The sequence below is a fragment of the Lygodium microphyllum genome, chromosome 23 (genome assembly GCF_053477565.2).
Source record: "Lygodium microphyllum isolate KBCC chromosome 23, Lygodium_microphyllum_v1.1.10, whole genome shotgun sequence".
Taxonomy (NCBI): Eukaryota; Viridiplantae; Streptophyta; class Polypodiopsida; order Schizaeales; family Lygodiaceae; genus Lygodium; species Lygodium microphyllum.
This window is the reverse complement of record NC_141157.1, coordinates 112393847-112410157: the sequence shown is the minus strand read 5'-3', so window position 1 is coordinate 112410157 and position 16311 is coordinate 112393847. Positions and strand designations below refer to the sequence as shown.

At 40.0% G+C, this 16311-nt stretch overlaps 1 protein-coding gene across 1 annotated transcript; it reads right to left on the bottom strand.

Annotated features, from left to right (window-relative positions):
* Window positions 1–375: 375 nt before the first annotated feature.
* Window positions 376–5616, bottom strand: LOC148016628 (glutathione S-transferase L3-like). Its single transcript, XM_087663978.1, has 10 exons — window positions 5439–5616; window positions 4880–4948; window positions 4708–4768; window positions 4439–4522; window positions 4171–4269; window positions 1664–1784; window positions 1333–1412; window positions 1136–1243; window positions 967–1044; window positions 376–873 (listed from the first exon to the last, which is right to left on the bottom strand). The coding sequence occupies exons 1-10, from the start codon at window positions 5447–5449 to the stop codon at window positions 862–864; spliced, it is 723 nt and encodes a 240-aa protein (XP_087520104.1). The 5' UTR covers window positions 5450–5616; the 3' UTR covers window positions 376–861.
* Window positions 5617–16311: the final 10695 nt, after the last annotated feature.

Genomic DNA, 16311 nt, shown 5'->3' with positions numbered 1-16311 from the left:
CAATGATTGCCTTAAAGATAATCAAAATTGCTGTCGATAAATGGCTTAAATAAGGTAGAGCTTAACATGCTCAATGCAAAGAAAAAGGGAACTAATAAGCAAAGAGAGCATTCTTGTGGCAAATGTTCAAGCTGTGCAGCATTTTCCAATCATTTAAAGTCCTACTTTCTCACGAAGAAAAAATGAAAATGAAAAATCACCACAGCAATTTGCCAAGGTATGCAAAAGATGAGGGAAAAATAATACAAAACAGACAAGGCACCATACCATTTTCCAATCATTTGCAGCCCTACTTTCTCACAAAGAAATAACGGAAGTGAAAAATCAACACAGCATTCTACTAAACCATGCATTAATCAAAAGGTGAAGGAAAAGTAATACAAACGAATCAGAGAAGTCCAGAAGAGCAAAGAAATTCGAGAGTATAGCTTTTGCTGGTGAAAAGGCTATTTCACTCAACACCAAGAGCTGAGGCAGGCCAAAACTGATATGAATAGTGAGATATAGCACAACACACTACCTTTGTTTCCAACCTTTTGATTTTTTTTAAAGTAAAATCACTCGTTGACACCATTGCATCTTCAGTCCTTTCTAGCCTTACCTGCAGACTTAATATTCTCATAAGAAGAGCCTAAACCTACCAGAAGCAGTATGTATATTACTACAAAAACTTTGCCATTGCCAGTACACTTCAAACATGCTAGTGAATATGAACATTTTCCTGTCTTTGCAACTCTCCTCTTCCTCAACGAAAATATGACATCGAAACTGTCCTGTGTGCAGTTTCTCGCCCTCATGTCAAGCGTGTGTTATTCAGAAATGTCCTGGTACAGGGTCTTGCTCCAACATTAGGAGTGTTACTCAGAGTCTCCCCTGTATCAACACCAGGGGTGTTAGAACTTGCATTACTCCAAAAAGTAATCGAAACCTACGGCCTAGTTGTCAAGACAGTCCATCAGGACGTACCAACATTGCCTTGTAACGTTTAACAAGCTCTTTCGGGTCAGCTTTCGTGCTTGTGTAAGCATCCAATTTGTTCAACTCCTAGCACGAAATGACAGCCAAGTTCAACAACAATACAGATATTTCTGACATTATGACAGTATATGCAGCCGTGCACAACAAAGTAACCTACCTCAGCCCATTTTGAAAGACGAGGTCTGCCTTCATAAATATCATAATCCAATAAATCTTTGCTCAGGTACTGAAATCTTTCGACAAAAGGAGCATAAGCAAAATCCACCTGCATGGTTGTCATATCGAGTGATTATCTTAGTGCACATGAACTGCTAAGAAAACCTCCAGTTTTATTGGGTTTAAAACAAGTCTTACTGCAGTGATTGGGCCAAGGAAAAAGGGCCCCTCATCACTGAACTTTCCAAGTGCAGTTTCCAAATGATCCAGGGCTGGGCCTGCCACAAGGCAAGACATTGACATGTTGCAATGCATTCAATGAGGCCATGAGTATGTGAATGCAAACAAAATTAATGTGAACTTTGCAGGATTGGTGGAGTAATCTTCATACCATGACTACAAATCATACTCACGGACCTAGCTTTTAAAATTTTTGAAAATTGATTCATGCTGTTGCATTATGTGGTTCAGTGATATATTTTGTCTTCATAACTCAGAGCAATGAAGTCAACACACATATATTACATACCAAGCATCTTCTTAGCTTCTTCCTTGGAAGCGTCCTTGTTTTTGAAGGCAGTGAAAAGTTGCTTGTTGAACTCATCTGTGTACTTCAAAAGGTCTTTTGCTGCTGCTTCTTTCACAGAGTCCTGCAGAACCCAAGATAATTTCCAGATCCTCTCTGCTAATTCTCAAAAAGTACTTCAGCACTACTAATTAGCATACACTTTCAGTCCAAAAAGTGAAACAATTATCTTATGCACTTAAGAAACACATCCCCCTTTATGATCATTTTCCTTACAAGGTGAAAGTTAATGGTTCTCAAAAATGTATCCATAAAATGAGCCTCTTATGAAGAAAGAAAAATTCCACAGGTGAAAAGATTAGCAAGACAATGGTGCAAAAGATTGACTGCGCCTAAGTAAACACTGCAACTTCCACTCATATATCTCAAAACAAGTTAAGGATCAATTACAGAACATGAATATGTACAATGAAGACTAATACATTAGAAGTGTGAGCAAGTTTCACATGCTAGATAGTATGGTCCAAGACTTAGATGCATAAGCCGCATTAACTATGATGCATGCTTAAGTATTCTGAATCTAGCATGCAATCATCCTGTATCAAGGAAGTGAATTGTTTGTTAATGTACACAATGTTTCGGCACTGTTGTGACTGATGAACTTAAAAAGTATGATCAAGTTAACTCCCAGAATCCAGGAAATTCTGTTATCTGGGAAAAGTGTACAACGGGAGATTCTGGGTTTTGTAAGGACATGTTTCTCTCGTGAAGGTTTTGTCAAAGTAACTCCAATCAGAGGCATTGAATGTATATTTAGAGAGAAACTGGTGCAATTGAGCCATCTGGTACATGTCATTTTCTACACTGCTACAAAATCAGCATATCCATCAACCCTGCAGATGGTGAAAAGCAAGGTGAATTGGAAGTGATTCTGTTGCAAAAGCTTGTGTGTTAATTTGTGGACTGCTGTGCAGTATGCATTTGGTAGCTCATTTTGCAACCACCCCTATCAGGAGAGGCTCTCTCCAGACTCAAGTACTATTTATGGCAACATCTCAAGTGTGACTGGGTGTTGACATGGCAGCCCAGATGTGGCTTCTGACATGCAGTGACCAATTGGACACCAGGAAATGACCAAATAGCCAGACATGACAGTTGACTGCTGAAATAGTCTTAGCAGGGGTTCTGTTACAGATATGTAGTGCTGTTAATCAAACTTAGCCAACTTTTGATAGAACTAAAAGGAAATATATAGCCAGTAGAAACACAAGAACTTTACGTTAAGGTGAGAAAAGCACATCCTGATTACAGGAAGAAATCTTTTTCCAATCTCTGGAGTCTCAGCTCATGATGCAGGTCAGCTTTCAGACCCATACATATTTCCTTGCACATTTACGTAGTGACAACAAAAAGATGATGTCCTTAGTTGTATGTTACCTCACAGTTGCAGTACACCAATCTAAAACTTCATGTTGATTCATGCAATTCCTTGTAAGGAGCGGCCAGTCCAATATCCTCAGTTTAGCTATTTATGAGAAACAATGCAGTGTTCTCAATAAAGACCAGTCCATTTCATGGGAGTGGGTTAGGAGTAGCACAGTCCTTTATGCAGAGCTTTAAAAGGTGCATTTAGTTCTACGTCACATGCCATGGTGCTGTATTACAGTCTTTAGTCTTGATCCACCAATTTCCTTGAAGCATCGGTCATAGCCAAGCCTTTGGCTTACTTAAATGGGCAGTCCAATATCATCAATTTAACTACATGTGAGAAACAGTCCAGTTTTCTCAAAGTACACCAGTTCACTTCAATGGATAGGTCAATTAGGAGCACAGTCCTTTACATAATTTGTGGGAAACATCCATCTTTCGTGTCCCCTGTAATTCATTATATTCTCTCTAGCTTCATCTAATTTAACAGAAATATACTAAGTATAGGTTAATAGTAGCACAGCCCTTCACATGATTAGTGAGAATTATCAATCTTGCCCCAGGTAATTCACCGTACTCTCTCTAGCTTCATCTATTTAAACTAAAGTACAGTTTAAGTGGCCTGATTTCTGGTAGAGATAAAATAGTTTCCAAATGTAGCACTACTGTCAATAAACACCCACCTCTAATGCCCATCAGTCTTCCACCTAGGTTACTTTACCCCTCATTGAAGACAGCATAGAACCTCTAAAATAAATATACCACTACACAAAATCCCAAAATATATTCTTCTGAATAGCAGTGAGCTTCAAAGGTGAGAAATTCACTGAGAACAATTGCCGCAAATTATTACAGCATAATTTACTCCAAACAATCTGAATCCATACTATTTAATTTTAAAAACAGCTTGCTCCCTTTCCCAGTTTTATGCGTGCATTTCATACATTGTCCTACACAGTAGGTCGAAAAGTATGGTAAATGAACCATAAAGAGATGGAAAGTTTATGATCCTGGCTGTAGTCAATAAGACAATAACAGATCAAATTAGGCAACATTAAAGATCCCAAGGTAAGGCATCATACCTGAGGAAAAAGTGAAGGTCCTTCAAATTTCTTGTCAATATATTCAAGCAAGTCCAAGCTTTCTCCTTTGACTTCACCATTGTGCTCCAATGATGGGACCTGATGAAGCATCAAATTAACGTTGGGATTTACACTTGTAGCCATGGATGCACACACACACTTAGGTGCCTGTGCAAAGGCATTGAATTTACACACATACATGAAGGGAAATGTTTTTCTAGAGTTTCAAACATTTGTACAATGATTTCGGCAAAAGATAATGGCCTACCTTCCCTGGCGGGTAGACCTTCTCAAGATACCACTTAGGCTTGTCTGCAAGGTTGATTGGAACAAGCTCAACATTGTCTAGACCCTGCATATGCAATAATGTGTTACGGCAGTGATGAAACATATGGACAGCAACCTTCTAATCTTGGGTGTTACACCACTTGTAGACACTGTTAAGACAGCGAAATTGTAAAAACTGTTTCACAGGAGGGAGCATAATCTTAAACAACAGACAAGCCTCAGGCGTTAAGATGAGAGCTGTCCATGCACCTTGAAATTCCTTGCAATCCAAACCCTTTGAGCATATGGACAGGTTAAACTGATGTACAGTCTGTTTTTTCAATACACAAAAAGGACAATTTGCTGAGTATGCAGCAGACTTGGTCAGCAATGTATTTTTCCTTTAGCGGTATCTACAACAAAATTTGAAGTTGGAACTTGCCTGGGTGTTCCATCGAAAAGAGCCGGTGGCTCAGACTTCGAATCCAAGACAGGTAAAGCTGGTTGAGCTCTGATATCAAGTAAAACGATTTCAATAATTGAAGCATTCAAACGACCTTTGCTCCAAATCTAATTACAGTCTTGATGAAGGGAAACGGGATCAATCGTTTGAATAAATCACGCTGTGCTACAGAAAAGATATTGCCATGAATGGATTTCTGCAACAGATTCATTAGCTTTACTTGAACATTTCTCCTAGTTTCCATGAAGCGTAAGTAATCTCATCATGAATTTCTGCAATAGATTCATCAAATTTACAGGAACGTTTCTCCTAGTTCCCATGAGGAGCAAGTAATCTCATCATGAATTTCTGGAACACAAACATCAACTTTACGGGAACATTTCTCCTAGTTTCCATCACGAGGAGTAAGTAATCTCATCATGGATGTCTGCAACAGATTCATCAACGTTACTGGAACTTTTATCTAGTTTCTATGAGGAGTAAGTAATCTCGTCAGACACACACAGACAACAGGAAAACACACACACACAGAGCTTACCCGCTAGCCATGGTTAGAATACAAGACAGCTTAAAGGATGCTTGTTCCAGAGACCGCTAAAGGTTGATGAAAGATGTTGTGCAAGAGGGAGTTGCGAAGAATTATTAAATGCAGAAACTAGCAAGTAAAGGCAATCGTTATCACTGTCCTAAGCACCCGGGCACTAGGCCTCAAAATATCAATGCTCTTTCTTCTCTTACAAGTTGTGACCTTACAACCACTCTTCGTGGAAAACACATTTACAAGCCAATAGAAAATCCTCTAGTTGTTTTAAAGGAAACGAATGAATTGTATTTCAAAAAAGGGAGAAATTATACGAAAGTGAAAGAGGTTTCCAAGTGAATCACACTCCACTTTCGTATAAAATCAAGAGCTTAAACCTATCTTCCCATATGGAGAGGCGGTCCTTAAGAGAGCATATATGCAAAAACCTAATTCCCTTAAGTGCGACTCTCTATGTTGTGCTTGGTTGTCTTCAGTTTCCTTTGATCTTGATAATTTGGGTTTCCATTTATATTTTGCAGGTTTTTCCTACCACACTAGAAGTTTGAACTAAAATGAGACTCCAACTTAAGATTAAGAATACTTTCTTCCTTAAAAGTCTAAGGTTTTCTTTCCAAACAACTTTTGGTGACTATTGTTTTTGAGTATCCATACAAATACCTTCAATTTAAAATTTTGCAAGGTGGCATTTCACATAAATCTAACCAATATGGACTACCTTTATCATAGCTAGGCACATGTCTCATTAAAGAGTGACTAAGCACATTTAGAAGGACATTAAATGTCATGAATCATGTGGTGAGGGGACTTGCTTGAGCCACTGTGTTTGTTAAGATAAAGTCGTGGATAAGGATAAAAGTTTGGATAAGATAAGGACAAGTCAGTATGTGGACAAAAGGATCTCATAGATATCCACTTTGTAAATATCTCAGCTATTTAGATATAAATCTCGCCTACCTCATTTAATGTACCTTGTATATATACAACCACTAGCAATAAAATGCTCAACTGCAGTTCACTACCTTTTCTATATTGACTCTATCTCTATCTCTTATTGTGCATATTATCCTCTTATCTTCAAGTTCCTGGTCTTCACTACATGGTATCAGAGCACCAGGTCCTATCTTTCTAGCTTATCATACTCTCCTCAAATTCACAAACTACTCGTCCTCCTTTACTCTCATTCTTCCAATGGCTCTCGTCAATGAGCATACCTCCTACAACAGACACATCAAGATCGACAAACTCAATGGCAGTAACTATCAAGTGTGAAAGCTAAGGATGGAACTTTACCTATCTCAAGCAAATCTATGGAATATTATCAATGGCATGGAAGATTGCCATGAACAAGAAGGAGCAAACAAGGAAGATTGGATGCAAAGAGATGTAGCTACGAGAATGGAAATACTTGTCCATTGTGGAGATCGACAAGTACAACTAGTAAGAACAATACCCACTGCAAAAGGTATTTGGGAATTCTTCAACAATACATATGAACACATAGATATTGCTTATCAAATGACCATGTTTATAAAACTATATACTGCCACTATGCATGAAAATCAATCTGCCACTAAGTTTTTAGAACAGTAGCAATCTTTGCTAGATGAAACCATAGTATCTGGTTTAGTCATCTCAGAAGAGCTACAAGCCATGTTTCTACTCTCTTCCTTACCTCTATCTTGGAGAGCCTTTATTACTATTCAAACCTCTACTAATAAACTCAAGCTTCAGCCAACTGATTAATCGAATCAAGCAAGAGCAAGTCATGAGAGATACCCTTTCTACTTCTTCAAATCAAGAATCCAAGGCCCTAGCTGTAACTGCTTACAACCCAAAAAAATTTCACAAAAGAGCTCAACACTTTCAACAAAAGCCTAAGTTTTCTTCTCAATCTAACTTCAAAGGGATTCTTGGTAATCCTCAACATAAGCCCAACTCTTACCAGTCTTCTCAATCCCTATCCTTAACAAGAAACCCTCATTATCATCTCATATGTAATGCTTGCAAAAGGCAAGGTCATATTGAAAAGGATTGTCATCAAAAAATAGATTCAACAAATATCAATCAAAAGGTCAGGCTCACTTTGTTAGCATCGGCAATTATGACATAGAAGAGGAACCAAAAACAATCATAAGCCTAGCCACAAGTGTTTGGGCCCCTTCATCAAACTCCATAGAAGAATATACATGGTTTCTAGATTCTGGAGCTACTCATCATATGACTTTTCACAAGGAATGGTTAGTCAACTTCAAAGAGATCTCTACTCCACTCCGTGTTGCCATGGGGGACAATACCATTCAAGAAGCTCAAGGCTACGGCACAATTCAAGTGGAGCTTCCCTCAAATCACATAATCAAGGTACACAGAGTCTATTATGTTCCCAATCTCAAGAAAAATCTATTAAGTATCAGTGAGCTCACTTATCAATCCTCTCTCACTGCTCACTTTTATAAAGACCACTGCATCTTACAGCTACTCTCACCTTCTCTCAAACTTACCTGCCCCAAAGCAGGTCGGCTTTATATACTTGGGTATTCACTACAATGTTGAATACACGCAATACATGCAAGAAGAAGCTCACTCAAGAACATAACTAGAGCAATCGTGGCCAAAACGTTTTCTTGCATGTTTTTTTGATTTCTTGCTCACACAATACAATGTACGCAAAGTAGAGATAAGATACAACATAAAGAAAAGTATCCTACTAAGTCAAATAATTCATGACTGTCTATACTAATCAACAAGCACTATAACTATGGTAGCCACAGGTAGGTCTAACTAAGCAAATATGATAAGTGATAAGTGATGGGGGTAAAGGCATCTATGCCTAGCCGCTCGTGTATTAGTTACACTCACAATACCCATGCACATGTATACTACAAGTGGCGAGCACCCATCATTGTCACTTCATTCTTTATTCTTTCAATGACATTTGAATTAAGGAAAGGGCGGTCACACATTGTAACTATTAGAGTTCCCACATCCTCTCTCTCTCTCTCTCTCCACCATAGCTCTTGCTTTCGCTTCGTACTTCCACTTCAGGGCGGCTCGCCTCCCTTCAATTGGTATTAGAGCCATTGCACCGGCATTGAGGAGCTTAACCCGACATTGCTTTAGCTTGTGGAGAAATTCTTCAGCTCGCAGTTTCTATGGCAGCCATGGATTCTTCACCTCAAGGTATGATTTAGTGCTCCTCTTCTTCCCAATGATAGGCAGACCTGTTGAGGGTTGCTTCAAGCCTTCCCCTGGCCCCAATCATCATTGCTTTGGGCTCCATTGTGGGTAGTAGTAGATCCAGCAAGAGGGGCTGCAAGCAGTGTGTTTCTGCATGCTATCCTTTTCCCTCTTTCTACCTCATGTGGCACTTCTCCTGGCTCCTGTTTGGCTCTTTACTCCTTGGCTAACACTTAGGCATTCACTCTTTGGCACCCCATCACTGGTTACTAGCTCCTGGAGTTGGATTTGAACCTTTCCATTTCAGTTCTTGACTATGTATTCACAATGCTTTGTTGTATACTGCTTATGGATAGTACTTCATTCATTATCTGGAGGTCACTTATGCTTCCCAGGATGTCTATTTGATTCCCGATCATCTAGGGATGTTATGCCAATATATTGGAATGTTATGGGACTGATTTGAGCACTCTTTTGCTCAGTTTTACAAAGGCTTTTTACTGTTGTAATAAGCACGACTGAATGATATTTTATCATTGAAAGCATATGCATATTGCTCTCAGGTGCTTATCGATTATTCAGGGTGATGTAGTGATGTTTATGGTTCATGTTACATGCTTGGTTATGCTCCAGGATTACTTTTGAGCTAAGATTGGAGCTCTATATCTTGACACTGGTTGTCATTCACTATATGTATGGTTATTTGATGCTCCAGTAAGTGCTTTGCAAGTTACTTGGGTCGGATGCTCTTGGATATATGCTACTTGGATCTTGGATGTATGGATGCCTTCCACATGATGTTTTGAGTTTTGTTAGACCCACTCTATGCATGATGGTTATGCCTATGGGATGTATCTCAGTCTGATGCACTGATCCTTTGACAGTTTTTGATGCTAGTCGCATCTTCACTCACTGCTAGTTTGAGCTATTCCCTGGCAATTGCAGCTTATCTTATATCAATGATTCCCCGTGTTTCACATTGATTTCTTTCTAATGTACCTCATCTTCAACATGCTATAATTGTAGTTTAGTGCACTACTTATGCAAGCAGTCACCTTCATTTGATAGTTCTTTACATTGAGTTTGTGGACATTTCATTACTTGGTCAGTACCCCTTGTTTTCAGCATGATTTAGCAATGGTTTTAGGGCTGTTTACAGTAATTATAGCATCATGCTTTGACAATTTGTGTACTTGTTTGCCTTGATTATGGATAGTGGCTCGAGTGATAGTGCTATCTTTAATATTGACAAGTTGGATGGCACCAACTATAGCTACTACTGAAAGGCCCAAATCTGGCAAGTTTTAGTGTAGAAAATGCAGGTTAGGCCTTTGAAACATAAGGGTGTCAAGCCAAACTTATTGATACAAAGGATTGGGCTGAATTAGATGAGCTATGTAAGTCCACCATCATAGTATCCCTCTCTAAGCAGGTGTTCTATAATGTTGTCTCTGATGGGTAGTACGCATGGAAACTATGGAAAAAATTTGCAACTTTGGATGATGTAGGTTATGTAGTTTCTTTTGATGATTCCTCATGGAAGATTACCCATGGGAATGTTATCATTGGACATGGTGCTAAGTCCAATACTCTCTACCCCTTGCTTATATCTGTCAGTTGACCATATTTTGGTAGTGGATGCAGCTCCACATGTATCTCTTTGGTATCATCACCTTGGGCATATATCCTTGAAAGGAATGAAAATGCTTACTTGTTTACAATATATTTCGCCCCTTGACTATAAGCGCTTTGAGTCTTATGATCATTGTTTATATGGCAGATAGACACATAATACGCATAAAAAGTATGGTATGACATGCATGGGTGAGCCTTTGGCTCTTGTTCATTCAGATGTATGTGGTCCCATGCCCTGCAAGTTGTTAGGTAGTGCAAAGTATTTCATTACATTCATTGATGACTCTACGTACGACATCTGGGCATATCCTATTAAGCAAAATTCAAAATTCTTGGCCACATTTCAATATTGGCTTGCTTTGGTTCAAAACTAGTTTAGGTATAAGTTGAAATGCCTAAGGTCAGATAATGTAGTTTTGTGATGAGAGGGGTATTAAGCGTCAATTGACCACTTTATACACCCCAACCCAGAATGGTATGGTGAAGTGCATGAATAGGAAAATTTAGGAGTAAGTTTGCAATATGCTTAGCCAAACAGGCTTACCACAATATTTTTGGGCTGAGATAGTTACTACTGTTGTACACGTGATAAATTAGTCTCCATCTACTGCTCTTGATTGTCAAGTTATAGAGGAGATATGGTCTAGAAAACCTCCCTTATATGCTCATTTGCATGTCTTTGGTTGTGAGGCTTTTTGCCATGTACCCAAGGACAAGTGCAATAAGTTGGATCCTAAGTCTAGGAAATGCATCTTTCTTGGTTATGGCAATGTAGATGAGATGGACTATCGCCTATGGGATCTGCAAGCTCGAAATGTTATCCATAGCCATGATGTTGTTTTCCATGAGGAGAAAATGCATAAATAGCATGAGCATTTCATTGAGGTATGTAGGGTGATATTTCAAGAGGAGTCTCCTATTACTTACAGCCACCTCAATAGCAGGTCATAGCAGCTCATGTCCCAATGGCCTAGGTCCTTGATGCTCCACAATATGTACAGACCCCACAGCTAGTGGTCTACTAGACATAGATGACAGGTTGCACGGTTTGAGCCCTCTATGGATTATGTTATGGTGGTGATAAATGCTAGTGAGCCTCTTACTTATGATGAGGCCATGCAAAGAGGTGATAGTCACTCTTGGAAGAGGGCCATGCAGTCAGAGTATGACTCACTACAGAAAAATTGTGCATGGGATTTGGTTTCTTTGCTTAGTGGCAAGTGTGCTTTGCCTGTAAGTGGGTGTACAAGTTGAAAAGTACCCTTAGATGCCCCAAGCCAGGATACAAGGCCAGACTGGTTGCTAAGGGCTTCAAGCAAGAACATGGTGTGGACTTTGATGAAGTCTTTTCTCCTATTGTGAAGATGACCATCCTATGCTTGGTATTGGCTTTGGTTGCTTAGCTTGACTTGGATCTTTATTACATGGATGTTAAGATGAATTTTCTTCATGGGGATTTGCATGATGAGATTTACATGGAGCAGCAATGGAAGGGCTTTCTAGAACATGGCAGGGAACACCAAGTGTGCAAGTTCTATCGATTTGGAGTGCTTGCACAAATGTTTCTAGATTTCAAACATGAGAGAGAGAGAGAGAGAGAGAGAGAGAGAGAGAGAGAGAGAACTATTTATTAAAACACCTTTCATAATATAATATAATACAGATTCTATCAATCCATAGTACTAGCACAAATTATTTTTGGGTTGCAAAAGAGAGAGAGAGAGAGGGAGGGAGGGAGGGAGGTAGTGGTGATGGTGAGATAGGTGGAATAATTTGAGAGAGAGAGAGAGAGAGAGAGAGAGAGAGAGAGAGAGAATGTGTGTTGTGTGAGAGGAGAGAAAGAGAGAGAGAGACAAAGAGAATGAACTACTTACATGTAGAGAGAGAGAGAGAGAGAGAGAGAGAGAGAGTGTGTGTGTGTGTGTGTGTGTATGAGTGAGTGAGTGAAGGTGGTGGCGAAGGTAGTGATGGTGGTGGTGGTGGTAGAGTTGGCAATGGCGGTGGTGGTGGTGACAGTAGCGGTGGGAGTGGCAGCAATGGCGATGGCAATGGTGGTGGTGGTGGTAGTGGAAGTGGAGGTGGAGGTGGAGGTGGATACATCTAAGGCTGGAATAAGTGAACTATGTGGAATAAGAATAGAGGGGTTGCCAAAAAAAACTTGCTCAAAAGCTCGCTCAAAAAACTCACTTCTTGCCCTTCCCCCTCATGTTGTCACAATGAATGACAATTGGACCATCTCCCTGCACGTCCAAATCACCTAATAACTTTTGTAGCCATACCACTTCACATGCTGCCATAGTAGCATCTCTATACTCAGCCTTTGTACTCGATAGAGCAACTATAGGTTGCTTTTTGCTACTCCATGTAACTGATGCACTACCAAGAGAAAACATGAATCCACTTGTAGATCTTTTGTCTGACATGCTACCAGCCCAATTTGCATCTGTGTATCCAAAGACCTGTATGTCCTTACCTGCCTCATAAAAAAGTCCATAATGTAGAGTGGACTTTACATACCTCAATATACGTCTAACTGCATCCAAATGAGGCTTTCTAGGCATTTGCATAAACTGACTAACAAGACCAATAGCATAGCTCAAGTCTGGCCTTGTGATACATGTAAATCAAACCCCCTACTATCCTCCTGAACATAGTAGGGTCTTCTATCTCATCTCCAACATCAACACTCAGCTTCACATTTTGCTCCAATGGTACTAAAAGAGGCTTACATGCTATCATACCATACTTCGATAACATATCCAAGCCATAATGCCTCTAGGATAGCCATATACCATTATCACATCTGATCACCTCAATACCAAGAAAGTATCTCAGCTCACCCAAATCATTCATCTCAAACTTATTCTACAAGAAGTCCTTAACTTCAGCAATTCCACTGTCACTGTCATCTGTAATAATCAAGTCATCCACATAAATGACTATGATGACCAAACCTGCATCTCCCTTTCTCACATAAAGTGAGTGATCAGCATTAGAAATACAAAATCCAATATTGAAAAGATACTCTCCAATCTTATCAGACCATGCTTTAGGTGCTTGCTTCAGCCCATAGAGCGCCTTCTTTAACCTGCACACATATGTGGGATGTGGAGAAACATAGTTGTAGCATTGGAATGTGTGCACAAGAGGGAGAAGAGGCCTCAAAGTACAAGAATAATATCTTGTTTACTAAGTTACTTACAAGTACAACTTGGGTACACTCTCCCACACATGATAGTGAGCCATAGGCTGTTTATATAGCCTTTGCTAGGCTAGGGTTAGGGTTTCCCCTACCCCTAAGGCTATTCACACCCATCTGCCCTCATACACCCTTGCTTACAATGGGTTCCTATGCCTATCTTCTAACACCCCCCCTCAATGCCAGGATGGCATTGGATTACAAGGCATGTAAGATGTCCCCCCTCCCCCCCCTTAAACAACTGGGATGCCTTTATAAATTAGGCTACAAGAGTGTTTTTAGGTAGATGGTTTAAAAACTCAAAAAAGTCAATCTTCAAATGGAATGGAGGCATAATTGGCCACCAGTTCTTTGGGTACATCAAGAATGTTGGGTCATTTACTAGTGATATGCCCTGTCTTTTGCATTTGTTACATTTCATTTTCTCGGGATACTTCTTCCAACAGTTGTTTACAAGATGTCCTTTTTTCTTACAGAAAGAACATCTAGTGAGAACTGTATGTACCAATACTTGATCACGGGAAGTTGAAGATGCCTGACTGCTGCTACCTTCTTTGTGGTTCCTCTTTTCTTCATCCAAACAGGATTGGATGGTACTTGCCAATGTAGGATCTGGACTATTGGTAAGAGTGGTTACAAGGGTAGGAAATGCCTTTTTAATAGCTTTTAGGAGAATAGTAATAGCATCTTCTTCATGTATTGGAGCTTGTACTGAGGCAAGCTGTGCCATAAGTCCCTTCATGTGAGATATGAATTTTCCCAAGTCTTCTCCTGATCTATATTCCAAGCTAAAGAATTCAATTTTAAGGAAGATTTTAGTATTTTTATCAGTGGCTCCATAAAGCTTTGCAAGCTCATCCCATTTTTCTTTAGCAGTATTTAGTTGATCAACATGATGAATCAATGACTCATCTAAGTGTAACATAATGATTGCCTGGGCACGTTGGTCATCCTCTATATCAACCAAATTTACAGAGTTAACAGCTCTAGTTCCTTGAATGAGAGGCAATACCCTCTCTCCATCATCTTGTACTTGATAAGTACCTACCATGGGTGGAAATCTTTGCCATCAAATTTTCGAATTTGAGGACGGACATCAGCATATGTTGTGGCCATTGGGAAGGTCTTACTACTTGCTAGAACAAGGGTAGTGTCTAGTCCCTTACAAGCTTGCCACTAAATGCGGAAGCAAATCAAACACTTAATATCAAAGTTGTAATGAGGAGAAAGGCTGAAAATCATACATATGTAATATTTCAAAATATGACTTTGGTGGTCCTTTCTTATGTGCAATATTCTTTCGAGGTTTAATGGTCTTTTTAGGCTTCAATGATCTGAACCTAGACTGGACTTTGGGCTCCTCCCTGTGGTATGGCTCAGTGGATGACCCTTGTGTTGGACAAGGTCAGTCTAGTGCTTACAAGCACTCATCTGTAGCTCATGTTGCTAGAGATGGTAAATGTCGGTCTTGATAAGCTTGATGATGACTTTTCAAGTGCATTAACCTCTGAGATTAGGTTCCCAGATTAGTAACTAACTCGGAAGGAGTTAGGTCAGTGATTAAAATCATTGTTAATGACCAAATATTGAGAAATCTGAAAGTTGAAGAAGCTTGAAGCTTCCTGGCTATGGCTGCCAGGAAATTGTCAGTTGGGGTTTGGCTTCTAGTAGCCAATAGAGGTCAAATTTCCTAGAGCCCTATTAGGAGGAGATGGCCCACTAGGGGGGCTAAAAAAGCCCTATGGTGGCCGCCATCATTGCATCTCCCACAGCCCGCGCTACAATACGAACTGTCCACCTGCCCAGAACTGCACCGTTTTGACACAAAACGCAATGTCGTGCTTGTTGATGCCCAATGTCGCATTTTGAAGTGCCACGCAGCTGCGCCGTGAGGTGGAGAGAAGATTTGTAGAAGATGGTAGGAGCTAAAATGCCCTCCTTTGCTTGCAGCAAGTCCACCAAGGTCAGGGGATTCAAAAAACAGGCTATGGAGGTGAAGAAGATGGATGAAAGATGGAGTTCTTTTGTGCACTTAGTGGAGCTGAGATTTGAGGAAGTTGAGGGGATCAGAGGAGGCTCCAATACCATGTGGAGAAACATAGTTGCAGCATTGGAATGTGTGCATAAGAGGGAGAAGAGAGCTCAAAGTACAAGAACAATATCTTCTTTACTAAGTTACTTACAAGTACAACTTGGGTACACTCTCCCACACATGATAGTGACCCATAGGCTGTTTATATAGCCTTTGCTAAGCTAGGGTTAGGGTTTTCCCTACCCCTAAGGCTATTCACACCCATCTACCCTCATACACTCCTGTTTACAGTGGGTTCCTATGCCTATCTTCTAACATGGGATGCTCTAAATCCTCATAACCTACTAGCTACTCCATATACACTTCTTCTTGCAATTCACCATGCAAGAAGGCATTCTTAACATCCATTTGCTGCAAGCTCCAACCTTTGGTTGCTGCCAAGGCAATCACACATTTAACAGTTGCCATCCTAGCAACTGGACCGAATGTCTCTTCATAATCTATGCCATATGTTTGAGCATAGCCTTTTGCAACCAGCCTGGCCTTATACCTATTAACAGAACCATCTGCATTATGCTTGACTTTGTAAACCCACTTACAACCAATAGCTTTCTTACCCTTAGGCAAGTGTACCAAATCCCAAGTCTTATTGGCTTCTAGTGCAGCCATCTCCTCATCCATTGCTGCATCCCAATGAGCATGACCAATAACATTCTCCAAACAAGTGGGCTCAACATCCTCAACTAGTTTCACCATAAGTCTTGCATCTCTCCAAACCATTCAACATGACTGGTCATATGATTAGATGCACCTGAATCGACACACCA